Genomic DNA, 26,494 nt, shown 5'->3' on the forward strand with positions numbered 1-26,494 from the left:
CTTAATAAACCTCTTAGTCCAGCTGAGACAGGGCAGGAAGGGACTGGGGACATTCCTGTCACACCTGCTTCCCACCCCAGACACATCTCAGCACTTGTTGCAGGAAGACCCTGTGGCTCCAGGTGTCCTTTAGGACGCCCCCTCGTGGCTGAGAACCTGCTTTGGGAGGAGGGACTGCAGTTGCCAAGCATGTACCACATGGCGGTGCTTTAAGCCTTCTTGCCTTCCATCCTTTTATATAAGGTCTGGTCTCCATTTCACAGGTTCATGCAAGCACACACTTGTTGAGGATCTACTATGCGTCAGGCACCATGCCACTTGCTCCGGATACAAGAGTGAGGAACAGGCATTTTTGCCCTCATGGAGTCTATAATCTAGTGGGGGATCAAGGAAACAAGCACATTAATAGAGTACATATTAGATGGAGCAGAGAGAAGAAAAATGCAGCAGGTCAAAGGGATGGAGGGTGGTGGGAAGGGGCCAGGGCCTATAGGGCTCTGCAGGTCTTAGAAGTTTCCAGGGGTAATGGAAAGCTACCAAGGACGTTAAAGGATGGGGTGGCAGGTTGCAGTTAATGGTGCAAAAGAAGCCCTCTGCCTGGGTGGGTCAAGGGCAGAAGCTGGGGTACTGATGAGATTCTGCAGTCATAGGTGAGTGACTATGGAAGCTGGCCCAGGTGATCGCAGGGGAGGGGTGACCAGGGGCACCTAGAGGATTGCTGATGGACTGGACACGGCATGAGATGAGGCCATTGAAACAGAGAGGCACAGTCACACAGTGCAGGAGCTGGCTCAGACTGGGACCTGGGACAGATGCTACAAGTCAAAGTGTTTTCTACTCTGCTTCCCTGTCCTGGCCTGGGAAGAGAGTGTGGCCTGGAAGAGGGGGACTGGGATCCCCAGCCACAGACCTAAAACACAGGAGCCCAACCCCATTTAAAGAAGGCAGGCCTTTTATTTGGGCCTGGGAGTCCAGAGTTGGCAGTTCTCTCTGAAATGCCGGGAGTTAGGAGACAGGGAGCAGCAGTGAACCCTTATTTCTGTACCAGCTGCTTCCCCTGAATGAGCTCTAAGTAATCTCTCAGCTCCTGGCAGGGAAGGGCATGCTTTGTCCTATGGATGGGCATGAAAAAGGCCACAGTCCCTTTGGAAGACACTTTGGAAAGCCATTAAAGCCATGTCCAGCTCTTGCCCCACATGCTTGCTTCTTCCCTGGTCTTCTGATGAGGAAGCAGTCGGATCTGTGCAAGACTCTACCCACAGGGTTGCTGGGCATGATTGTTAACAAGATCAAACAACTCACATCCCACAGCAGAGACTAGTTAAAACTGCACTTTTAGAAAGGGCATCATGACAATGACTTTGCCTTTTTCATTTTGATGAATTTTGGATATCTACCAAGGCATGTCCAATGAACTGACATGCATCCTTGGCCTGGCCCATTTAATGCCAGGAGGTTCTCTTACCAATCAGTTTTTGGGGAGATTCAAAATGCCCCAGTTGAGAACTGAATTCAGAAGCCCCGGAACCAGTGGCTATGCTTTTTCTTTTAAACCTGTGAAAGCCTATCTGGGTGGATGGGCCTTTCCATCTAGACTGCCCAAAACAGAAAACTAGGGCTGGGAACATCCTTCCCCAGCCTGGAACCAGACCAGTGTGATCCCTGGTCCAAGGTCAGAGGGACTGTCTCTCAACTGTGGTAGCTGCATCAACAATATAGGTAAGCGATCACCTGCCTTGCTTACTTCCCAGAGGTGCTGGGGGCCCTTTGCAAACTACTGTAGATGATACAGGTTTTAAGTGGGTGTTTTTACAATCTCTTCTGCAATATACTAATTATGCAGACACTGTGAGAAGGAGGTGGGGGGAGGTCAAGTGTATGTACATGGGCCTGGCAGTTACGGATGGAGTGTATACTGCACTCCATGGAGGCTGAATGTGGGCTCTGGATGGGAACAGGCAGTACCTTACCACTTACTGGCAGTGTGACTGGGGCTCAAGGTTTTGCACTGTGAAGTGGGACCTTTGTGAAGCACTAAAGCACCTCTGCTGGCTGCTGTAGTTTCTGTCAAAGCAACCCATTAGAAAGTACAAAAGTCCATTGTCCTCATTCTGGTTTTTAATGTTCAAGGTGACAACAGTGTACAGTTTTTCCAGACCCATATGTAGGTTCCATAGTAATCTCCACCTGCTGGAGAAAACACCATGACAGATGCCATTGCCCCAGCAGGTCACTACCAGTGTGGGAACTTTGGGATCAAAAGCACCAAGCCAAGTCCCTTGCTCAGGATGGGTCTTGGTTGAAACCACAAGCCCTTCTGCAGTTCTAGGTGGATGTAGTGTTGGTTCTTGGCTCATTGCAGGGGTGAAGCAGGAAACAGAAAGACTGGTGAGGCCTGCTTGGAAAGAGGATCGAGGCACATTACGATTCCAAACCAGGAGATCCTGAGTCAGCACTGATTCTAAGTCTCTGGTTTGTTTAATAGGGGAAAGGATTCCATCCAAGAGCCCAATGGGCCTCCTCTCCCAAACCTGCATAGGAAGCAAACTTATGAGGGTGATGGAGGGTCTTTACCAGGCTAGGACTACTGCCTATGTTTCTGCAAGTCACAAGTCAGCAGGTCAAAGAACAACTGTGAAGCAGAATCTGCTAAGCAAAGCCAAGTAGTGACACTCACTTCCAAAACATACCCAGCAGAAGCCTCCTGCACGTACCAACAGTGACAGATGCTTGTAGCACAGGAAACTCACCCCTTCTTCAACAGTTGATTTGATTTGCCACACATCACTAGTGAACAGCTGGGTGGCATTTTGACTGTTTATCTTTTAGGGCAAGATACCCTGATTCTGAACTCACTTGGGTTGGGTTGGCATGAGCTGTATCCTAGTGAAAAAAATACCCCACCTACCTCCTAGGTCCACTCAAGACTTCTGCACGTGGAGGAAATCAAACCATAAAGGAGCCCATAAGAATACCCAGGAGGTGAGCAGTCTGGATGGTGACGGAGGAAAGGGCCAGGCAGGCAGGTGGAACAGAATCTCAACTGGCCAAGGCCTGGCAAGATTGGATTTCCCAGGGGTTGAGTAAAAGGAGCACAGGGAAGTATTTATTTTCACCTTCTGAAGACACTGTGTGCATGTAGCTCTGACTTCCCACTTTTAGGGGACTCTGGCTGCTGCCCAGTTTTATCTGGGCAAGTGATATATTCTCGTGGGAACAAGTGGTGGCAAAGCCTCTTTCAACACATTTCCCCTCCTTCCTCCAGTGATCGTTGGGGCTGGCAGGTGGGACACACTAGTGAATAAGCCTTGTGTGCCACAAGTTTTTATGTAGAGAAGATGGAAGGAAGTTTCCTCCCACAGGCCCCAAGATAAATATAATTTTAAAGCAATTAAAGCCTGCTTCAGTGGGAGAGTTTCCGTACAACATGCTGGTGATATTCCTTCAATTTTTTTGGTTGTTTTTATTTTTTTTTCATTAAAGTCCATTGATCGTCACAAAAACCCAGGAAATGCAACTAAGGAGAAAACAAATGTCCAACCAAGATCTAAGAACCCAGAGCTATGGAGGAGACGTCGCACTGGACTGCTGGGTGTGCACAAGGGGGCAGGAGGGGCGATCCTCATGGGGCATGGCCACTGGCCATGGGAAACACAGGAGGGACGCCAGGCAGCTGGCTGGGCGGTTATGTTAACCGCTGCACGATGACAGCATTGAGCAGGTTGGCTTCCTTCAGGGTCTGGCTCTCATCAGCCAGCTCTTTGTTCGGGAAAGTAGTCATGAGGATAAAGCTGGTGGCAGCCATGGCTGGCCGGGCATCCACGATGAAGAGTCGGATGTCGCTGATCCTGCAGGAGTTGGGGAAGTGGTGAGCAGTGCCCTCCTCTGTTGTCCACACCCCTGCCCTGTGGAAAGCTAAACACCTCGCAAATCCCCTTCCCTGACCTTCTCCACAGAACAGCGAAAGCTACGCTCAGGCATGTGGGACCATGTCCCTTTCTTGCCAAGTGTCCTTCACTGCTGTTTCTATTTTCCTTGAGATAAACATCAACAACCCTACTGGGTTCCCAAGGCCTGCCTAATTTTATACCACCCTCTTTCCCCTCAATCTCTTCTCCCCACTTTTGGTTCATCAGGCCATACTCTCTTCCCACATTTGGGTCCTTCTTTCCAGAGGCCCCCCTGCCTGATCCCCTTCCTGTAATCCTAATCACAACTCAGGCCTTGGATCAAATGCCACCTCCTCAGGACAGCCTTCCTTAGCTCCTTATCTCCATCCCTGGCCCTCCTTCCACATTTATGGAATGATCTGATTAGTGTCTCCTCCTGCAGCTCATGAATTTCATAAGGGCAGTATATGTCTGTTTTGTATGTCACAGGAATCACAAACTATTTGTCAGAAATTAACGGTCAACTTCGCAGGGCCAGGAATCGTTTCTCCAGACACTGCCTGTCTTCTGAACCTGGAGATCATATGAGAATGAAACCACCTGGAAACAATGCCTCCTTCCCTACAGCACTTAAACAGAAGTTTCCTTTTTGCCCCAAGCCCCTAAAATCTATGTAACTTACAATTTGGCACATCTAAGGGCGTGGACCTGCAGGATTCTGCCTGTGACTTTTAGCAAACCAAGCCTTGTCACCCAGCGAAGCTCTCTGCATGGGCTGTCCACCTTGGGAGTGGGCAGCAGTGTGCTGGACTTAATGAGTGAAACGAAACTGAGGCAAGTAACTCACATCACTGGGATGGGTCACTCCCTTAACCACCAGACACTTGAGTGTAATGAAGGTTCCTGATGAAGGAGGTCTGAACAGGCTCTAGATGCTCCTGGCTCATAGCTGGGGCTTGTCTCCCGCTTTTACTCACAGGCGAGCCCAGTTGATACTCAATAATTGTCAAACAATTCACTGACCCCACATGTGGGTGCTGGCTTAGTTGGTTCATGACCAATAAAATTTAGACACTTCTGTTCTACAGAAAGGAGATACCAAATATATTTACTGGCAACAGTCCTCTAGCACCTCTCCTACTAGTCTCTTCCCTTTGCTGCGCCTCAGTCTCCCCATCTTTAAAATGAAGGAGGAACTGATCCAGCCCAGATGGTCTGAGATGTAGAACAGGCATTCCCAGAATTCTCGACAGCCAGATCTAGAAGAGATCTTCCTGGCCCAGTGGTTTTCACAGGCCGCTTGTGGGGAGGGAGGTGGAGGAAGCCAGGTGAGTGGGATGCTGGCACTGTAACCCCTTCTCCTCTATCAACCACAGCAGTTCTAATTTGATCTCTTCACAGGACTTTAGAATAAGACTTCCTCTGAACAGTCTGGTAGCTTAAAAAAGCCCTGAGAAATCCAATACCCTAATTTTACAGATGAAGAATGAGACACATGGGGTGGGGGAAGTTAACAGTCACTGACCACACTAATGGAAAAGTGGGGACCAGAACCTAAGGCTTCAGACTTGTATTCCTTACCACCCTCGTGTCTGTTTTGGGGAAAGCATGGAGTGCCTGCTGGTGTTTAGGAGGAAGAACGGCTCTCTGCTTCCCACACATTTGCGTGAGTCTCAGAGGACGCTCCTAGAATAAGCAAGGCCACACAATGCAAGGTACCTGTGGCTGTGGTTAAATTTCTGCACCAGCCTCCCTCCGTCTGCAAGCCGAATTTGGATGTTTGTGGTAGGCTCTGATTCGTCGATTAAGATGGAAGAGCTGGCTTTGGCTTCATTTTCTGCCTGTTGGGCTGGAGAGCTGGTACTCAACACCTGGGGGGCAGTGCTGAGGAGAGAGGATGGCATCAGGACACAAGCAGAAACAAGGCCCCTGGCAAAAAGGGAATCCCCTCTTGGACTGTTACTGAGCATTTGCTATGCTCCTGTCATTGTTTGGTGCTGCTGAGCTATTGACCCAGACAGGGAGAACTGTGCCCTTGTGGTCCAGCAGAATTAGCTTCAAACCCCAAGTCATATGTTTCATATGTTATTGCTAGCTCTCTTGCTCCTGAGTAATGTGGGCAAGTTACTCGGCCTTATTCCTCCTTGGTGTCTTCACCTGAACAAGGGCTTGAAGGAAGGAAAGCAGGACAGCCTAGGGTAGGAGAGACAGGGTCATAAGGCTAGAAGACATAATAGACCAGGGTCAGTTTTGGTCTCAATGGAGTGGTAGAGGGGAGTGTTCCAAGTCTGCAGGTGAGGCAGCCTTGGCACAGCCTGGCAGGTGAGTGGCAGGTTGCAGGCGAAGCAGTCCAGATTCTTCCTCTGTGATGGAATTTTCAGGCCTGCATTACCTAGTGCACCTCACTCATATGTGTGTCTGTACTCATACATCCACTATTGAGGGCAGGGAGAGAGTTCTGAAGGGCGCTGAAAAGCCAATCAAGTGCTGGGTACTGCTGGGATTCATCATACAATGAACAGGACATGGTGTCTGCCAGTGTTAGATTTCATATCTCAGAATCACATGGACCAGGGTTTGAATTACTCGAACATGCTTACTTTCAACAAAGGTAGTAATTAGATTTTTAAAGGGTTAAGGCTATAGGCCTTGCTCAGTTTTTGTGAGGATTAAAGGGGAAAATTGCATAATGCACTCAGGATGGCTGACAAACACAAAATGCACAAGGACTCCCACTTCTCCACAACTGTATGGAGCCACCTTCTCTCCTCCAAACTACCTGTTCACTTCACTCCCAGTCTTTCTCTTAGCAGATGACCTGACCTAGACCTCTGAAAAGAAGCAAGGCCATTAGATAAGCCTTCGCTTCCCCTCAAAGCCTCTAATTAGATCAGTTCTTGTACCTTACCCTTCCCCCTTCACAGCCCCAAAAATGGTACTCAGAGCAAATCCAACTGAAAGTGCTTTCCAAAGTGTGTTCCATAGGAAGGAAGGTGTGGGAAAGGCCACATAACACACCAGCAGCTTCAGAGGCCATTGGCACATTAAAAGTTTTGAGAAACTGCACAGTTCAATACCGCCCTGAAGCATATAATTAAAGAATGACTGAAAAGTGAACTTATTCTTTTCTGTGAATGTGAAAAATATGGACTTAGAGAATTACAAAGTAGAGCTCAGAAGAGAATGTCGCCCACATTACTAGCACTAGAGAAGCTGCTTCTATGCATCAGTCACACAGCATGTGGGACTCAAAAAGTGTAGGCTGGGACACAGAGTTTAAATGACACCACCATAGGCCACAAGAGTTGCTTGGAAATAGTGAAGAGGTAAATCTCATATACCTGTAAATGCCTAAGCTCTGCACCAAGCTTTTCCAACCACCCATGGCTCATGGGCCGTATGCGGCCCAGGACAGCTTTGAACGCAGCCCAACACAAGTTCGTAAACTTTCTTAAAATGTTATGTTTTTTTTTTTTGCTTTTTTGTTGTTGTTGTTGTTAGCTCATCAGCTATCATTAGTATTAGTGTATTTCATGTGTGGCCCAAGGCAATTCTTCTTCTTTCAATGTGGCTCAGGGAAGCCAAAAGACTGGACATTCCTGATCTACACTATCTTGTTTTGTTCGTTAGTTTCACAGACATTAGGTCAACTCTCCAATTAGACTTCAGGCAGCCTGTCCCTCAACTATTTACAATAATTCAAAGTACATGTACTCACTGAAAACACTGCCTGCCAGAAAGGGAACTATAACATTTTCAGTCAGGCCTAAAATGAGAAAGAAGCTGTTAAGCCAAAATAGCTGATATCTATTCAGGCAATGGGGTGGAGAGTAGAAAAAACAGGAGTGACATTTACACCGACTTTGTGCAGGGATTGTCTAAAGGAGCTTTCAGTCATGATCTCACTGAATCACCACAACCATCCTTTGAAATGGGTGTAATCTCCATTTTATAGATGAGAAAACAGACACACATGCTATGGATCATTTTTTAAAACTCATGCAATAAACAAGCTTTCTTTCAGTATATATTCTGTGTATTCCCACCAGCCAGGATTTTGTCAAGCTTTACAGTTAGGATGGTTTACTTTAGAAAAATAATATTTACATTGAAAATGCTTTCTCAAACTTCTCCTTGAGTGTCATTCCTCACTTACGAGCTGATGACCCTCAGCAAGTTACTGAGCTTCTTGGCACCTCAATTTCCTTTTCTATAAAATGGAGATACTCTCCTTACCACATCTCCATGCCTTTTAGGGGGAAGCAGTCTCTACTGTCCCTATTATTAAGGAGAGTTGGTGTGACGCTAGAGAAATGGCACAATCTTTGGAGCTATGCCACCTACCATTTGGCCTCCGCTCTGCCACTAAACTAAACAAGCAGTGTGGCCTTAGGCAAGTCACAACTTCCCGGGGCTTCAGTGTCTTCGTGTGTAAAATGAGGAGCTGTTCTGTTTTGAGGATGAGACGAGATAATGTGCATGCAAGGCCTGATATTTAGGAAATCCTCCACACAAGGAAGCAGTTGCTGTTTGGGTTTGCTTCCCAGCACGTCCTGTTGCAGATGGCTGGTGGCTCATCACTGGAAGAGATGAGGAAAGTCTGATGCCTGGACTTGGCTGTGCTGCTTCTGACTGGTTGTTTCTCTTACACACTCCCTGAAAATTAGGTGAGGCAGGGTGGCCTGATAAATATGGTGACTGTTTATGAGGCACCCATTCCTAAGCCAGGCCCTGTGCTGAGTACTTCACATGTATTAACCCACATTACTTAACCCACAGGCTTAACTCCCAGCCTATGAGGTAGGGATTCATCATCTCCACTTTACAGATGAGGAAACTGAGGCACAACAGGGTTAAGCAACTTGCCCAAAATTCCAGTGTTGGTTCACGGAGGAGGCAGTATACAATCCGACCTGTCTGGCTCTCCATCCTGTGCTCTTCACACTGTCCCACTCTCCTGTCAGGCCTTACAGTCAGACAGATATAGGCTTGGATTTCAAGACCCAGTTTCCTCATCAAAAAAACAGAGTTAAAACTTCCCAGATAGTTGAGAAAATAGCTAAAAACATGCACTGTACCCAGCACATACTAAAAACACAAACAAATGTCTATGTGGCTATGCAAGAATATCCAGGATGCTATGCAGGTTGGCAGGTAAGGGCAGAGACTGGAGGGACCCAGCTCTGCACTGGCCAGCAATATGGATCTCACCAAGTCTCAGGGTCCTTCTTTCTAGAATGGGGATCAAAACAGGATTAAAGAAGATAAAACATGTGAAATACTTTGCATAGTGCTTAGCTAACAACATAAAACACTCGACCAGTCACTTACTATCATTCTTCAAGGTCCTGCCCCACTTATATTTGCCTCAATTCTGGACCTAAATCCATTGGAAATGCTATCAGCTGCCCATGGGCTGTAAGTGGAAGGTCACCTGACAGGCATTCCCAGTCTGTGCTGCTCTCAAGGAGGACAGGGAGTAGAAGAGGAGGAGAAAACTGAAGACCAGGCCTCCTGATTCTTCAAATAAAAAGAGCACATCATTTAAAGAACATTAGTTCCATAGTGCTCTAATCATCCCGCAGGGCAGCCACATACATCTGTTCAAAGGAGCTGGTCTGTCAGCTCTTCCTGAGAACTGCCAACAGCTGGGCTACTGCTCCCAATGAGCAGCTGGCCATCTGCAGCTGTTTGACTCACAGGCAGGAAAGGTTAGAGCAGATGTCTATAAATAGTGTTTTTGGTGTCTCCCTGCAAACATAGTAAATTATGGGGAAAATGAGTCTCAATCCAAGAGCCTGAATCACCCAACTCCTCCTGTCTTTACAGTGGGAATAAACTGGCACTTGGTACTTTCTTGCCACTGTTACAAATCCTGAGACCAGTCATATTCTCCACAAAAATAACCACTAGAGACGGCACAGGAGCAGCTAAAGCTCACTTCCAGCAGCAGTGACCCCTCCTTTCAAGTGCACTCTTGCTGTTTGCAATTCGAACCTTCAGATCAGCTCCCAACCCAAACAAACTAGCGTCAAACCTAAAACAACAACAAAATTCTCTGGTTTCTCTTCAAATTGTATACACCTTTTGCCTTTTACTAAAACAACATTTAATACAACTGAATTTTCTCAAATCTTTGAACTGAGACAACTTATTCATTCACTTGAAGCATTTTCCCAGATAATTAAGATTTTGAAAAAGCCCAGCAATGACTGATTTTTGAAGCAAATCTGAGAAAATTTTCTTGAACTTTTGGCTTCTGATCATTTTGGTTCACAAGACAATGAAAAATGTAGTAAAACTTATGGGAAAACACTAAAGCAGCTGTCCTGATTTAGACTGAAAAGCTAAAGTCCCATCTCACCTAGCTATATAAAACTGTGGCTGGTTTTTTTTTTTTAAGCTAAGTTTTCATAAAAAGCCAGAACTGAAATAAAATGCAAGTGGAACTGGCAGTGAAACTTTGTTGATAAACATCATGGTGATATCAAGTTCTATCTTGTACTTATTCTCCACACTAATATTTATTTCTATCATGCTAAAATAGACTATTTAAAGATATTTTAATTTTCTGAGATGCAGAGTTTCACACACATAATATGGTTAGACTTTCTGATAGTAGAAGCATTTCCTGTTAGTATTATAAAATCATACCCAAAGTGCCTCCCTTGTAACTGGCAGTGAGCGTAAAAAGTATAACCTTTTGATCGGCAATTTGACATCTTAAAAATATGAAGCCCTTTTGAAACAATAATCCTATGTCTAGCCCAAGATTAAAGAGTATACGAAGATTTAATTACAGATATTCACTGTAATGTTGTAATTCTGGTAGCTGCCTAAATGTTTAACAGTAGGGACTGGTTAAATTACAGCACATTTGTGGGCTAAAAAATTATGTAAGCATTATAATTAAAAGTGTAGAAATAAACTCACTGATATAGGATGACAGCCATACTTCATGGATAAAGCAGAAAGCAGGTGATAAAACAGCATGTTTACAAACACATGCAAATGAGTAAGAGAAGAAAGAAACACTTGCCAGGTATTTCTGGGTGTTAGATTTAGGACAGCTTTTATTCTTTACCTGCACTTTGTATTAAGATGAACATGCATCACTTTAATAATCAAAGAAAAAGAAAATTAGGTGCCCTATAAAGCTCATCACAACTGACAGGGACATTCTGTAAGACTAGCTGTCCTGGGCTAGTCCACGGCCCTTGACACAGTAGACGAAATGATGAGAATAGGGATGACTTAACTATTTTGGGTCTGCTAAATCTAATACCCTGAGCTCTAACCCTTGCTCCTGATGAGGCATGAATGGTCAATAGGCAGGTAAGGGATTCTAGCAGAGGGCCAGCCAGAAGCTCAGAGGGCATGGTTGCTGGAAGACCAAGCTTTGATCCCTGAAGACAGTGAGGTGAGCAAGGGCAGTATCTACTTTGAGAACTGCCAGATCTAGGTTAGAAAGGATGTCTCATTGTGCAGGAGTGCAGGAAGGAATGCCAGTCAGAAGGCCTGGGGTCCTGGCTCTAACACAGACCACACACAAGGACAGGCCCCTAATGTCCAAGAGCCTCAGCTTTCTCTCTATAAAATAAGGATCATATTGGCAAGAAGGGTCACTATGCTCTGAATGCCTACCATGTGCACAGTTCCCTCTGAAGAACACTAATCAGGTGACCCCATGGCCTTGGCCAAAGCTAAGTGGATCCTGAGAGAAGGCAGCCTACCTATGGGTTGGCCAAGAGTCTGCTGGGAAAACTGTATGAGGGATACCAGTGACTATTAACCAATCAGATATCATCAGAGGGTTTGAATAGAAGATAAAGAATGTCTGTTAGTAGAGGGTACAGGAGTGAGAAGGCAGTGGCAGAGGACACAAGGCAGAAAAAGTCACAAGTGGCAGAGTGAGTGTCAGGAAGGGCCAAATAAGTAGAAATAAGAGCTGCTGAGCTGCCATAACGGTGGCACACCAGCCTGCAAAGGGGCAGCAAGGTTCTTGAGCGTCCCTGCATCCTGAGCAACCCACCATGAGGCCTGGCTGGATGAGAGACTGTAATTCCTTATTCCCCTTGGAATCCCCATTTCAGCCTTAAGCCATCAAGGAGATGACACCTTCCCTGAACACCCTAGATTACTGATCCATAGTAGCAATTATGTTACACTCTCTGCTTACATTGACTGCTAACTATGGAACAATGTTCTACATGTATCAGCTCACTTATTCCTTGCAACAATAATCCTAGGAGGTATGGACTCTTATTAGTACCAACTTATGGTTGGGGAAACTGAGGCTATACAGTCCAAGGTCACACTGCTAGAAAGTGAAGAAGCAGAGATATAAACTCAGGTCTGTTAACTCCAAAGTCCATGTTCTCCACACTGTTCCTCCCATAGAAATACAATTTGAAGTATTTTGTAAACAGTAAAGAGCTAATAACCAAAGTGAGTGATACACAAGGTCTGCTGGGTTTGGCAGGTGTGACTGACACAGTCTGGCTCTCACCTGTGCTGCTCCTTACCTGCCTAGTTTCTGACCCTCGCCAGTGAAGGCTTTGAAGGCTCCTTTGGGCTTCACAAAGTCCTCGTCCCGATGGTCCTCCATATCCAAGTTCACCTGTCCACCGTGAGCTAGCCTCCGCAGCTCTGCTGGCACCTCCCTGTGGGAGAAAAGGCCATGCTGGGGTCCACAGAGAGAAGATGGAAATGACAGTGATGGGGAAAAGGGGAGAAGAAACCTCTCAGTCCCACAGAGAAAACTGCTGAGTTTCTCCAGGGAGCAGGCTACTCTGGTGGCTACCTGTCTGCCTCCACCTTTTCTCTTGTTTGCTCAGCCATGGCCGACACCTATTTCTTATTTGGCCACTTAGGTCTGCCTCAGGCCCAAAGGGGAAAAATGGACACACAAGGTTTTTGGAGCAGATCTATGAATCTGTATCTCAACTATGCTGAATCTGCTTCAAACAATTTACTTCACAAATAATCAACATTCTGCCTTCTTCTTTCCCAACTGCTATCCACTCGCTGATTTGGGACCTGGAGGAGGGCTTTTTCACTCACCCTCTGCGGATAGACTCCAGAAACTGGGCATTGGATGGATCTTGGTAGCTTCTGAGTTCTCCATTATCCAGGCTGAATCCACTCTTCCAGAGTTTCAATACTACATGAACCTGTGATGACAGGGAGTAAACAGTTACCAGGGATCTGGTAAGCATAACAATTTGAACTTGCAAATTAGCAGGTTTTTACTATTTCTCAGTGTTGCTACTATCAAAACACACATAGACACACATATATACATGTGTGCATAAGCAATTCAACAAGCAAACTAAGTAAGCATTAACCTAGAATAGGAAGGTGATCTAGCACAGACTAAGAGCAGGGGTTTTGTTTTAGGAGAGCTGAGGCTGCATCTTGACTGTGCCACTCACTAGCTAGATGGCTCTGGGCAGGTGACCCAGTTGACACTTTGCTTGTGCTTGGTATGCAGTGAGTGTCCGACTAAACTACCATGGCAAATCTTGCTTGTGGACTATTCCACAGTCATTAAAAATGTTATCTACAAGTTCTGTTAACAACAACTCCCATACACATTCACAGCAACGGGTCTAGAAGGCTAAAAACCAATGCATTAGCAGCTGCCTCGGAGGATAAAATGTTTATTTTCTTCTTGCTTGACTTTATTTTGGAATAAAACCCAAAATTATTTAAAACATATTATAGAAATCAATGATCACAAGACTACAAGAAAATGTTTGTGGTATAATATTGAATAAAAAAGACTCAAAATTGTGTGTATGATTACACTTGTGGGGAGGGGGACCCTATGCACAGGGCCAAATAGTGGACAATGAGGAAAACTGGAAAAAAAAAAAAAAAAAAAGAAAAAAAAAAATTGGTGTTAAGTCTTCTCTGGGGGTCTGAAGACAAGTTCTTCAGCTATACTCACATCACTAAAGAATCCCAGATACACTGTACCTCTGCCTGAGATCCATGGGCTGCTCAAAAAACTCCTTCATTTGCCCATCCCCTTTCCCCACCTGTTCTCACCAGCTCTCTCACCCAGCACCCATGAAAGCTGCCTTTGATTTTCCAGTAAGCCTCTCTGTTCGTGAACCACAGCAAGGGCACTATGTCTGTTAGCTTCCCTTTCAGAGGCTGCTGGTTCATGCACAATATGTAACCAATCCCTTCAGAAAAATGACAGAACAGTCCGCAGGCTTCCCTCATGCAAGGTAGATGCACACTCACATCTTGGCTGGAATGCTGCCTCTTTTCTCCTGCCACATAGGCAGACTCTTCCTCTGGTGCTGCCCCAAGGCGGTAGCCACCTCCTGCAAATGGCTATAAGGGACAAGTTCATACACATTTGAGAGGTTGGTCCATGGTAAAAGGGTTACTCAGATATAATGATATATATATCTTAGGTAAGAGGAAGAAAGAGGAATGGGTTCCTGATCAACATGTTAGCTACTAGATGCATTTTCTCTGATATCAGACTCAGTGCCTACATGGCCAGGCAGTATGGTAAATGAATCAGGTGGCCAGAATTGGGCTAAGAGCTGGAAGGGGCAGTGCCTGGCTAAAGGAAACAGATGCTACTAAACTCTCATTAACCATGACCATGTAGGAATTTGGGTACAGGATTCCCAAAGGAGACAGAAATCCCTATTTTACTATTAATTCAAGTAAAACAAAATAAAACTCCAAATAAGTCAAACTGGATAGGCCAAACAAAACATGTATGCAGAACCCAATCTAGACCATAGGCTATAGGTTTAAAAACTCTGCCCCAAATCTTGGTTCCACGTTAAAGGGTGAGAGAAACTACACTCGCGTTCTGCACAGAAGACCAAGTAAGCACATGAAAAAAAGAAAAAAAATCAGTCACTACCGAGGTGAAGAAGGTGGCATTCTGAATCTCAGTCTTGTGGACAGACAACGACCCTTATACTCACTCTCGGTTTACTGGTCTCTCCAGGGCTCTTGGTCACTCGCTCCACAGCTACAGCTCCATGCTCTTTGGCACCTTTAAAGAGATCATCCACCAGCTCGTTGGGACTTTTCTTCCTGGGAGGGCCAACAATCTGCTGTCCACTTCTCTCTGAGCCCCCAGCATAAAACCTGTGTACAAAATACACCTCTAACATGAAACACTCATGGAAAACATGAATAGAGCATGTGCCAGGTTGGTGCTGGGCACACTGAGGCAAAGGGTACAACGCTTGTCTTTAAAGAACTTACTGGCTAGCTGGGAACACATGGAAGGAGGCAAGCAGGTACAATGCAGTGTGAGCAGCAACAGAAGTCAGTAAGGGAACACTGGGTGGGAAGGACAGCCAAGACTTCCTATAAGGGTGTCTTCTGGGCCGAGTCTTAAGGATGAGGATGAGTTTATTAGGTGAACAAATTGGGGAAAGGCATTCCAGGCATGCAAAACAGCTTATCAGCTCAGGAGAGAGTCTCAGCTGGGAAATATCAATCTGGTGGCCAAGCTCCTCTCCAGGAGACAGTGACTGCAGTCATAGTCAGAAGTATCCACCACTAGAGACTCGGGGTTAATGGTGGCACTGGCATGGTTAGTACAAGCAGCTAGGCTCCAGTCTTGGCTCTGCCACTGTGTGTCCTGGGTAAGCCAGTGCACTACTCTGTAACTCACTTTCCTTGTCTTTGAAATGGGAGGGAAGGACCACATGCCCTACCTACCTGCTCCTTAAGTCAGAGCCGTGAGGTTCAAATCAGCAGATGTATGCAAAAGAACAAGCACAGAGTAATGCACACAGGTAAGGTGGTGTGACACAGCACCAGGAGCTCCCCCAAGCCTCACCTCACCTTGCCATTCATGTGACACACACTGTGGCCCCTGAGGAAAGGGTATTGGAGGTCAGAGAAGCTCCAATCTCAAATACAAGCCCCAAGACACCCACACTGGGCTTTGCAACAGGCCAGGCATGGCTTGAGATAATAAAATCAGTACTTTTTTATATGGGTCTGAAAACCAGCTGTCATGCAGCCTGGCCCCACTGCCTCCTTATTACTCCTAGTCAGAGCTAAGTCAACAGCTTGTCCCCAAGGGGGAAAAATCGAGAACCTATAAACATTAGGCTCAGCCTTCTATTTCCTGACATTCACCAGGGAACGAGAGGCAAAGCCACAGGCCCTGACAAGGACAACAGTACCAGTGTCCTTTCAGTCTGAAATGCTGAGGGGTCAAGGAAGTAAGCGGAATGTGAAATAAAGGAAGGTCATCGCCTGGAGGATGTGACTGGGTGGGAAGAGAATGAGAAAGTCATTTATGAGCTGGGCATTCACGTACTTGATGACACTGTGTTTCACTCAGGAGTGTAAAACCCTAAAATTAACATATATTCTCATATCCGGGAGTATCTAAAAGGAAGGTTTTGAGGCAGTGTGAAGGTCACAATAGGAATGAAAATAGAGAATAGAACACATGTAATTTCTCAGCCCACTTCTCCAAAGACTGACCATGATGAGATAACTGCATTCCCGTAATAGTTATTATACAATTTTCCTTAGGAATGTCTGAAAGACCGAGGCAGATCCTGTGGAGAACCAAAACCCATGAAATGAGGTTGTAGCCAGTTCATTCTTGTTCATTCCAGGTAGATGAAGTTCTGCTAAATGGACCAGAAAGTCAAAGTCTTTATTAAGGGATCTCAAAGCCCTGGCTTCAGAACTGGGAGCCTGTGATCAAGAACCTTAAAAATATGCATGCCCTGGACCTGGTATTTCCATTTTTAAAAACTATCCTAAAAAAATAATCTGAAATGTGGTTAATTAATCCACAAAAATGTTCACAGCACTGGTATTTACAGTAGTAAAACATTGAAAATAACCTAAATGTCAGGCATCCCATATAACAGATTATTATTACAGCATATGAAAAGGCATATGAAGGATTTTAATGACATGGGAAAATGTTTGAGATGTAGCATTGATTCAACAAAACCATATTTATATACGGAACAAAGACTGGATGGAAATATGCCAGAACATCAACCGAAGTTACCAAAGGGTAGATGAGTTTAAGACTTTTTCATCATACTAGTCTGTATTTTCCACAATGGATATTTTTATTACAATGCTCCTAAAGGTTAAGAACAAACAGATGTGTGCATGTCTATTGAGGGAATATACACTTATAAGCCTATTATTCTGTTTTTTACATGATGGTTTTTAAATTAAAAACAAAAAGCTGGAAAGAAATATACCAAAAAATGGATATCTGGTTACGTATGGATTGTAATATAATGAATAACTTTTTCCTTCTTTTCCTTATTTTTTAAAATTGTAAATTGGCAGTTTATAATTGTATATACTTATGGGGTACAAAGTGATGTTATGCTTTAACAATATGAAGTGGATTAAATCAAGCTAGTTAGCATATTCACCACCTCAAATACTCAAAATTTTTGTGGTGAGAACACTTGAAATTAACACTTAGCAATTTTGAAATGTACATGCTCTTTAATTAACTATATTCATCATGCTATGCAAGAGATCTAAATAAAAAACACCACCAAACTATATTCCTCCTGTCTAAGATTTTATACCCTTTGACCATCATCTCCCCATTATCCCATCACTTCTGCCTCTGTAACCACACTCTGCCGATTGTTCTAGATTGGAATTGTTCTAGATTCCACATGTGAGAGCGTGCCGTATTTGTGTTTCTGTACCTGGCTTATTTTAGTTAGCATAACGTTCTCTATCCATGTTGTTGAAAATGACAATTTTCTTCTTTTCACAGACTGAGTCGTACTCCTACTGTGTATATATACCACATTTGCTTTATCCATTCATCTGCTGGTAAGACACTTACGCTGATCCATAACTTCGCTACTGTGAAGAGCACCGCAATGAGCATGGGAACATAGACATCTCTTTATAAACTGATTTAGATCTTTTGAGTCAATATCAAAAAGTGGGACTGCTAGATCTTTTCCTTATTTCCCTCCCCTAATATTCCTCAATAAATACATTAAGTAACAGAACAGGGGTCACTTCTAAGCTACAGGGAGAAGAGACTTCCTAGGATATAACCCACAGACCAGCCCACAGTACTAATGGCTAACAATAACCGAATATGTTTACCAGGTCCTGTTCTAGGTGATTTACACATTACCCTGAACTTCCCTGTAAACTGTCTCCCAGATCCCATCTAGAAGACTCACCTCTGGCCTTCCTCCTCTTCCTCATCCTCATCTTGGTCATGAATGAGGTCTCTGAAGGATGTCACTCTATTATCACTGGAGACACAGAAAGGAGCAAAATGATCTCAGGGAGCATTAAGAAAGGTAACCCTCATCACCAGCAGCTAAGGAGGTGAAGACACTGAGGTTAGATTTTTGGTAGGCGAGAGGAGGATGTTATGTGGAGACAGGTTAATCCTCTAAGACTGCACATAAAATAATGTGGCATTTATTTTTCCAAGGTCACACAGACTGAGTATAAATTAGAAAGTCCTATCGTGAGGTAAAATGGAATCCCAATTTAAGCTGTCCTGGCTTTAATAAAAACTAGAAAGTATTTATTAATATTTAGGAAAAAAAGCAGTGTTGTGTAGGGTGGGCACAACTAAAAATGAGTACAAGGGTTAAGTAGTACAGACAGTGGGAAGGAATAGAGGAACGCAAGAAAGGCTTCGCAGAAAAATGAAATATTTGGACCAACTGCCAAAGAACTAGTGGACAGTCACGGGGATGGGGCTGCTGGGGAAAAGGGGTTGGTGTAGCATTACCGGAAAGCAGCATACACAGTGCACAGAGACCAGAGAGTTGAAGGAAGGACACATAGTCAAGAAGTAGGAATGAATGAATATGTGGGTGACAGCACTGGAGGAAAAGCAAGCCCCAGTCTACTTCTGCTGCAGGTTAGTCAAGAAGTAGTATTGATTTTGAGGAAAAAAGCAGTGTTGTATGGGATGGGCACAACTAAAAATGAGCATGAGAAGGGTTAATTCTCTCTGACAATATCTTCCACTGCCACTTTCCACCTAGTTTAGATCTGTCCTCAAGGAACAGGCTTAGTTTTTCAAGGATCATAAGACACAAGTTTTATCAAGATGAAAAAAAAAATTCTGTATTTCTTAGGGGAAAAAAGCAGCTTCCATACAATATGGGAGAAGGAGGGTGATATGGTTTGGCTCTGTGTCCCCACCCAAATCTCATGTCGAACTGTAATTCCCAATGTTGGAGGAGGGACCTCTATCATGTGAGTGTATTTCCCCCATGCTGTTCTCATGATAGTGAGTGAGCTCTCACAAGATCTGATGGTTTTAAAGTATGTGGCACTTCCCCCTTCACACATGCTCTCCCCTGCCACCATGTGAAGATGTGCTTGCTTCCCCTTCGCCTTTTACCATGATTGTAAGCTTCCTGAGGCCCTCCAGCTATGCTTCCTGTACAGCTATGGAACTGTGAGTCAATTAAATCTCTTTTCTTCATAAATTACCCAGTCTCAGGTAGTTCTTTATAGCAGTGTGAGAAAAGACTAACACAGAGAGTAATACAGGTTTAGTGAGGCTTTAATGAGCTGTTAACTAGGAAGAAAGCTCCAGTTCAGTCTTGAACATTTATTTCAAGGAGACAATCAGGGGACAGAAGAGATCTGAGGTTCCATCAACTAGAAGTGAGAAGACAAAAACTAATCAATGTAGCAAATAAGCTCCCTGTATGAGTTGGCTCCTGAGAACAGCCTCCTGGGCATTCCTTGATACTCGATATGACATGGTTCAAAAGGATCCAAGTGATGAGATCTGTACTGGTACCCTGAGAGTACTAGTTCCACTCATTCATCTTCCCAAAGGGAATTTTCCATACAGGCTCAGCCTAAAGTTTCTTACAATGACTAGGCTAGGATGAGCATCTATGAAAAAAATATTTTCTATCTCCCTGTTGTTAAACTTTCAAATATACTTGCTTGGGCAAATCACTTGCTCTGGCTATGGCTTTGTTTCTTTCCCCCAAAACTCATACACCCAGACTCTGATGGTATCCGGCACTGATTCTGGTGTCCATGTACCAGGTTCCAATCCCAATTCTGCTTCCTACCCTGTGATCTTGGACATGCTATTTAAATTCTCAACGCTCTCATTTTCTCACATGTAAATAAGATAATCACAGCATCAACCTATGGGCTTTCTGTGTACAGGTGGGGTACTGATGCACGGAAAGTCTTTTGCATGGTGTGGCACATTTAAGTACTACTCTTGAGTAGCAGTTCTCAAAGTGTGGTCATGGACCAGGAGCATCAGCATTACGGTGAACCTGTCGGAAATGCAAATCCCCAGGCCCCTCTGAATTCTATTGAATCAGAGGCTCTGGAAGGGGTATTCAACAATCTAGTCTTAAGGAGCCCCTGAGGTAATTTTGGCATACATTCAAGTTCAGAACCACTGTCTGGAGTAATGCTTTCAGTTACCTTCTGGCATGGGTGTCCTAGGGATATCACCAATTGCTGAATACTTTAGTCCTATGGTCTCTATAAATCGACTAAATATCTCAGAAAGTTCAATTTTTCAATATTAGAACTATCTCCCAGGCTACTCTGGCATACTGAAGTGGCACAAAGCTCCTTCATCAGATGACATTTTCTGTTTTTAATCTGGTTACCCTAGCTCTGCCTCTCTCTGATGATGGAAATGCTCTATCTGCACTGTCCAACAGAGAAGCCACTAGTCACATTTGGCTATTAAGCATCTGAAATGTGGTTAGAGCAAATGAGTAATGATGTTTGCTTAACTCTAATTAATTTAAATAGCTAGTGGCTACCTTATTGGATAATGTAGTTTTAGAGAATCAGACAATGGTAGTCCCTGAAAGTTTCAAGTATAACTTTTGCTGGATGAAAGAGGGGGAAAAAAAGGAAGAAACTGTTACCTCTTGCTTGACCCTGCATACAGGGGTGGGAGGTGCTGGCAGGGAGGTAGCATGTGGCAGTAGAAGCAGCTTTGGACTTAGGCAGACTTGGCCGTGAATCTGTGGTAACAGCAGCTGTAAGTTACTTGACCTTTCTAAGAATTAGCATCCTGACCAGCGAAATGGTGAGCACCTTACCTACTTCAAAGCTGTTGAACAGTATCAGAAGAGAACACAGGTGAGAAATATGGCTAGAAGGATGGTGACTGCTCCTGAAATACTAGCCCTCCCACTTCCAGGAACTTACAATTTACTTGGGGAGAAAAATTAAGTATCAGGAAAAGAGTTCAGGGCAATGTGGGAGAGATGCCACCCAGTAGTATGTGGATATAGTCAAAGAACTGAAGGAGTGATAGTTGTGATTGGGGTTCTGTGGAACAGAATTATGGCATGCCGCCTGGTCACGGGGTTAGGAATAACACGCTCGACAGAGGAGTGGGGATGGAGGTGAACATGGAAGGATGCATGGGATCTGTATAGGCAGAAAGCAAGAGAGTGGGCACACCTGACCAGGTGAGAGACTCAAACAAAAGCAGGAGAACCAAAAATAAGGAATAATTAGAGCACCAAAGAAATCAGTTTGGTTGGAACAAAGGATTTAAGAAATGAGGAAACGGAAGTCAGATTAGGAAGGTGGGTCCAGGGTAAACTCTGGAGGACTTTGAATGTCCACAAGAAAAGGCAGAACGTCGTTGGGGCTGAGAGCTGAAATGCTGAATGTAGAAACAACCCTACATTTAAATCTTTGTTTTACTAGCTCTGTGATCTTGGAAAGATACCCCAACTTCAGTGTCCTCATCTGGAAAACAGGAATAGTACTAACCTCAGTGCTAATAGTACTAACAACAGTACTAACCTCAAAGGGTTGCTGTGAGGACTAAAAAGGTGTTCATGTAAAAGCTTAATCCAGTGCCTGACTCCTAAATACTCAATAAATGGCAGCTGTTATTACTGAGTTTAAACTGTCTCCTATAGCAGTGGTAACATTTTTATGTCTGTCAGCCCTTCGAGATTCTCATAAAAGCCATGGACTCCACAAAAGATACCTGCTAACGTGTACACAAACTTTTGCCTGTAATTTCAGGTATTAATAATTTAGAGACTTTCTCACGCCCATTCCATAGATTCCTCCTAGGGTTCTGGGGCTCCATATTAAGAATCCCTATTCTAGAGTCGGGTGTTGCTCTGAGGCAGCAGTGACAACATAAAAGGGTATGTGAGAAGTCGAAAGTAGGGGATGGGGAGAAGGCAGCAGCTGGCTAACTGTCCTGCAACACCCAGGTCGAAGCAGAGGCACATCCCACACAGAATTCCTCTGAGGTGCTAGCACAAGTTTGGCTTTTCCTGAGAGTGTAGTCCTAGCATTTGCTTTCCTCCTCAATAAGGACAACCATGCAACAGACTGCATCCTCCTCCCTCCCTTTTTCTTGTCTTCAGTTCTTTTCTAGGCCTACTACCAAGTCTGAGCCTTAACAGAGCAATAAAGCAATGCCTCTTGGACTGAATGTGTGTCCAGTCTTTTTACTCACTTCAGTTCTAATATTAAACCCTATGTCCTTGATTCTTTTACTTTTATGCCTATTCTTAAATAAACATACTTGTTGGGGAATAGACAGAGTAAACAAAACAGGTTGAGAATGAATGCTAAAAATGATAATACTAAAATTACAATAACAACACATACTGTGTTCTACTTGCTTGTGGTAGCAATCTCCTATGTGGTAGGCACATTCAATCTCCTAGGTGGTAGGCACTATCATTCCCAATTGACAGGTAAGGAAAATGAGGAACTGATACATTAAGTAACCTGCCCAAGGTCACAAAGCTTTTACTTAAGTGGCAGAGCTGGGATTTGAACCAAGGCAGTCAGGCTCCTGGGCCCATGCTAATAAACCACTGCCTTAATAGAACTTTGGGACTACTGGAGAAAAGAGAGGAGTAAACATGTAACTGGCATTAGAGACTAAGTTTCAATCTCTCCTCCTGTATAATTCTGACATGCCAACATCCCAACAACACCCTAAGGTGGCTGTCAAAGACTCATACCCCAGAAAATTAGCCATCTCTACTAGCAGCTGCAAGAACAGCACTTACCCTAACAACATGTCCCAAGCAGTAATACCCAGATGTGCCATCACCAATATCTCATAGGTTAGCACGTGCAAACAGTTACAAGATCACTTTCCTCCTACCTCTTTTCTCTGGATGGGAGTGAGTGAAAGAAGTTAATAAAGCAATGAGATCTGGGGTTAGTGCTCCTTCTTCAAAGGAAGGAAATATATTTTAAACCTCAGTCGCTTTTAGAGAGAAACATAATTTACCACTTCATGGCAAAGAAACACTATTGGTTATATTCTGGGGTTGAATTCAAACCCAAATAAAATTTCCTGGCTTAAACATACACTAGAGAGTAGAAGCAATCAGGCTAAGGCAGAGAAGGGAGACACCTCTGCCGTCACACTCTCTGTAAAGGTTCAGACACCTTTACAGGAAGCACCTTTACAGGAAGCACCCCTGCCTGTCTCCTGGAAGAGCATTGTCTGACTCTGCAGAGCACAGGAGCATTCTGCTGCGGGAGCCAGGGAGGCAGCAACAGGGGATGCAAATGGGATCGCAAAGGTTAACACTGTTTTACCTAGTAAGACAAGGTCTCCCTAATCAACTTGGCCAAGGGTGGGTCACACAGGTTTATTTTGTACCAGACTTCTTAATAAGGTAATGGGCATCCTAAAATATCAAAACAGCTTTCCTAAAGTAATTTCGCCTAATCTTTCACATCTATAGCACCCTTGAAAGGAAGTTTTTTGGCTTTTACTTAAAAACTTTAGAGTTGCAGTGGTCATTCCTCATATTACATATGTAAAAGACCCTCAAAAGTCTTAAAAGTAGATTTGTGGTTTTCCCCAGAATTGAACCATAAACCACACCCAGTTAAAAGTCATGCATCTCTGTACTGGAAATGACTGAGGCTTGCTGGGAAGTACTACCCATTGACTCAGTCTAACCTTCTCATTCAGACCTGGTCCACACGCCCAGGCCTGAACCCTCTGGTCAGAAAATAACTCCTCTTCACTGCTGGAAACACTCATGTAGCAATAATTGAAGTTGGCCCTTACCTGGGGGCTGTGCCTCTGGACACTGAACTGGGGGTTGCCTGCGAAATGGTCACAATGTCTTCATCCCCTCCGTCCTCATAAAAGCTCGCTAGCGCGATCTGAAACAGAGAGGTAGTACCTTGGGACCCTTAAACAGGCCTTCACCTAACACATATCTCCTCTGAGCACAAAGGAGTACAGACATGGCCAACACTTACAAGGTAGCTTGCATCCATGGGCCAAAGAAAATTAGACCAGAAGGTTAACAGCTCAACTGTTAAGTCTTTGTGTCAACTGAAACAAATTCCACCCACTACGGTGAAAAGAAGGCAGTAAGAATGGCTGGGGTGGAAGACACTCCTCATTCTCATTTTATGAAGAAACGTGATCTAGTAAAAGTAGCACACATTTAGTGAGCATTGTGCCAGGTTGTTCTGAGCATTCTACATACGTTAATTTGTTTAATCCTCACAGAACTCTATGCTATTAGTACTATTATCATCTCATTTTATAGTTGATACAGAAGCACTGAGAATTAAAAATAATTTGTTCAAGTTTACACAACTGGTAAAGAGTGGAGCCAGGTTCCATCCCTGCTAGTGTGCTCAGGCCCTTACTCTTAAGCGTTTCCAGTACAGAGAGGAGTCAGGAACTGTGAAGTCAGTACAGGTTGCTACTTTCCATTCTTTCAAGTTGTTTCCTAATCTGTGAAATGGGGGTACCTATCTCACCAACCTGCACACTGGATGAGATAATCCATTGCGATTTATGCATACTCGCATGCCAGGTCTACACATACAGAAGGAATATGGGAATCTTTTGGTCATTTGTGACATCTCGCTCACCAACTCAACAGACAGGCATTTACTAATCACTTGCTTTGCACAAACACAAGAAAGCACTGAGGTCACAGAGATGAAACAGACATCGCTCCTGTCCTCAGGGTCACCAACTTTACAGGAGACAGTGAGCTGTCACGGGATAAAAGTAATCTGCTGGGAGGCAGTGTGCTGTCTCAGGACATGTAGTGAACTGGCATTCTCAGGGAGCCTACCTTCAAGTCCTGTTCCTGCCAGGCAAGTCACATGCATGAGTCTCAGTTTCCCCACTACAATGTGAGGGGAACGAGACAGAAGATCTGTTGGTCACAACACTGTGTGCTTTTATGTCTTTCAGGTAGAAACTTTTTATTTCTGCCCAGCACAGAGGCTTCCCATTGTGTCTAGGTGTGATCTAGGTGTGATGCTTTACCTAATTCTTATGTTTGGGAAGCAATTTACGTTTGGCAGCAGACCCAGTTCAAATTCCAACCCCACTACTTACTGGCTATGTGACCTTGAGAAAATTCTTTCCCCTCTGTGCTTCCAATTCCTCATCCATAAAATGGGTCTAGTCTTTACCTCACAGTGTTGCTAGGATTAAACGAATCATATTACGTAAAGTGCTTGGCACATGGTGGTTTAAAGCCTGGGCTCTGTCTGCTTGGAATCATACAGAACTGAGTTCCACTTCTACTTCTGCCTGGTAGCTAGTGAGGCCTTGAGCAAGTTACTTAACCTCTTTAACCTCAGTGGCAAAATGCGAAGGTTAAATGACAAAAGACATGTAAAGCAGTTAGAACAGCGCCTGGCTCATAGTAAGTACTCAATAAATATTAGTCATCATCATCATCATCTACCTAAGACGAGGCTGGCCAAGAATATTTATGCAATTCTTTCTACAGTTAATTACCGAGTGCTTACTATGTGCCAGGCATTGTTCTAGGCACTGGGAATTCATCAGTGTACAAAAATCCCTGCCTCGTGAAGCCTAAGTCTTCTCAGCGAGTATTTAGTTTATACTTAGTACGTGCCAATGAACTACACAGTAATTTCCACGAGACTCCCATTTTACAGATAAGTTAACTACGAAAGGTGAAGAAGCTCCAACCTTGCGCCACCACCCCAGAGGTATTCTCCCAGCAATTAGGAAGGCGGGGCGGGGTTCAGCTCCCGGGCTGGACTTCGGAAGTAGAAATGAGCGGCCACCTAGTCCAGAGTGGGGCTTCACCCAAGAGCTGCTCACTCGGACCAGCTTGGCCTTCGGCAGACATTCGGCGTGGCAGCCACGCCCCCAGGCGCTCCCTCTCCTCGCCGGCTGCTGCAGTGCCGGAAGTGTCGCTGACGCCGCAAGCGGGAGAGGCAGCGTGAAACTGGCACGGCAGAACTGGCTGGGGCTGGCCCGCGTTCCCCCACTCCCAAGCCGAGCAGGCGACGCGTGACAAGCGGTCCCGGGACCATGAGGCCTGGGTCGGGCCGCGGTAGAGCGGGGATGACTGTGCGCTTCGGCCGCCGCGGGCTTAAGGCACCAGGCGCCCGTTCCCAGCGGTCCCCGGCCCACCCGACACAGCCCGCCTCGCGGCGCTACCTGCAAGTCCCAGCCGGCCGACTCCAGAAAGAAGCGGGCCCGCTCCTCCTCGGCGCCCGTCACCGCCACGAACTCCCTCAGCGCCTCCTGTCGCTCCGCCGCCATCTTCGACCAGTGCGCTTCCCAAAGCGCTCCGGCGGCCGCCGCGCAGCCCAAGCCC

The 26,494-nt window shown here is 44.9% G+C and overlaps 1 protein-coding gene across 1 annotated transcript; it reads right to left on the bottom strand.

The window, feature by feature from the left end:
* Nucleotides 1-2,096: 2,096 nt before the first annotated feature.
* LOC105496105 (NSFL1 cofactor) lies at nt 2,097-26,494 on the bottom strand. The gene is made up of 9 exons (XM_011766210.3): nt 26,335-26,494; nt 23,950-24,047; nt 18,089-18,163; nt 14,852-15,017; nt 14,145-14,237; nt 12,954-13,063; nt 12,416-12,553; nt 5,610-5,774; nt 2,097-3,848 (listed from the first exon to the last, which is right to left on the bottom strand). Exons 1-9 carry the CDS (start codon nt 26,437-26,439, stop codon nt 3,686-3,688), a joined length of 1,113 nt encoding a protein of 370 aa, XP_011764512.1. The 5' UTR covers nt 26,440-26,494; the 3' UTR covers nt 2,097-3,685.

Source organism: Macaca nemestrina, chromosome 15, assembly GCF_043159975.1.
Source record: "Macaca nemestrina isolate mMacNem1 chromosome 15, mMacNem.hap1, whole genome shotgun sequence".
Taxonomy (NCBI): Eukaryota; Metazoa; Chordata; class Mammalia; order Primates; family Cercopithecidae; genus Macaca; species Macaca nemestrina.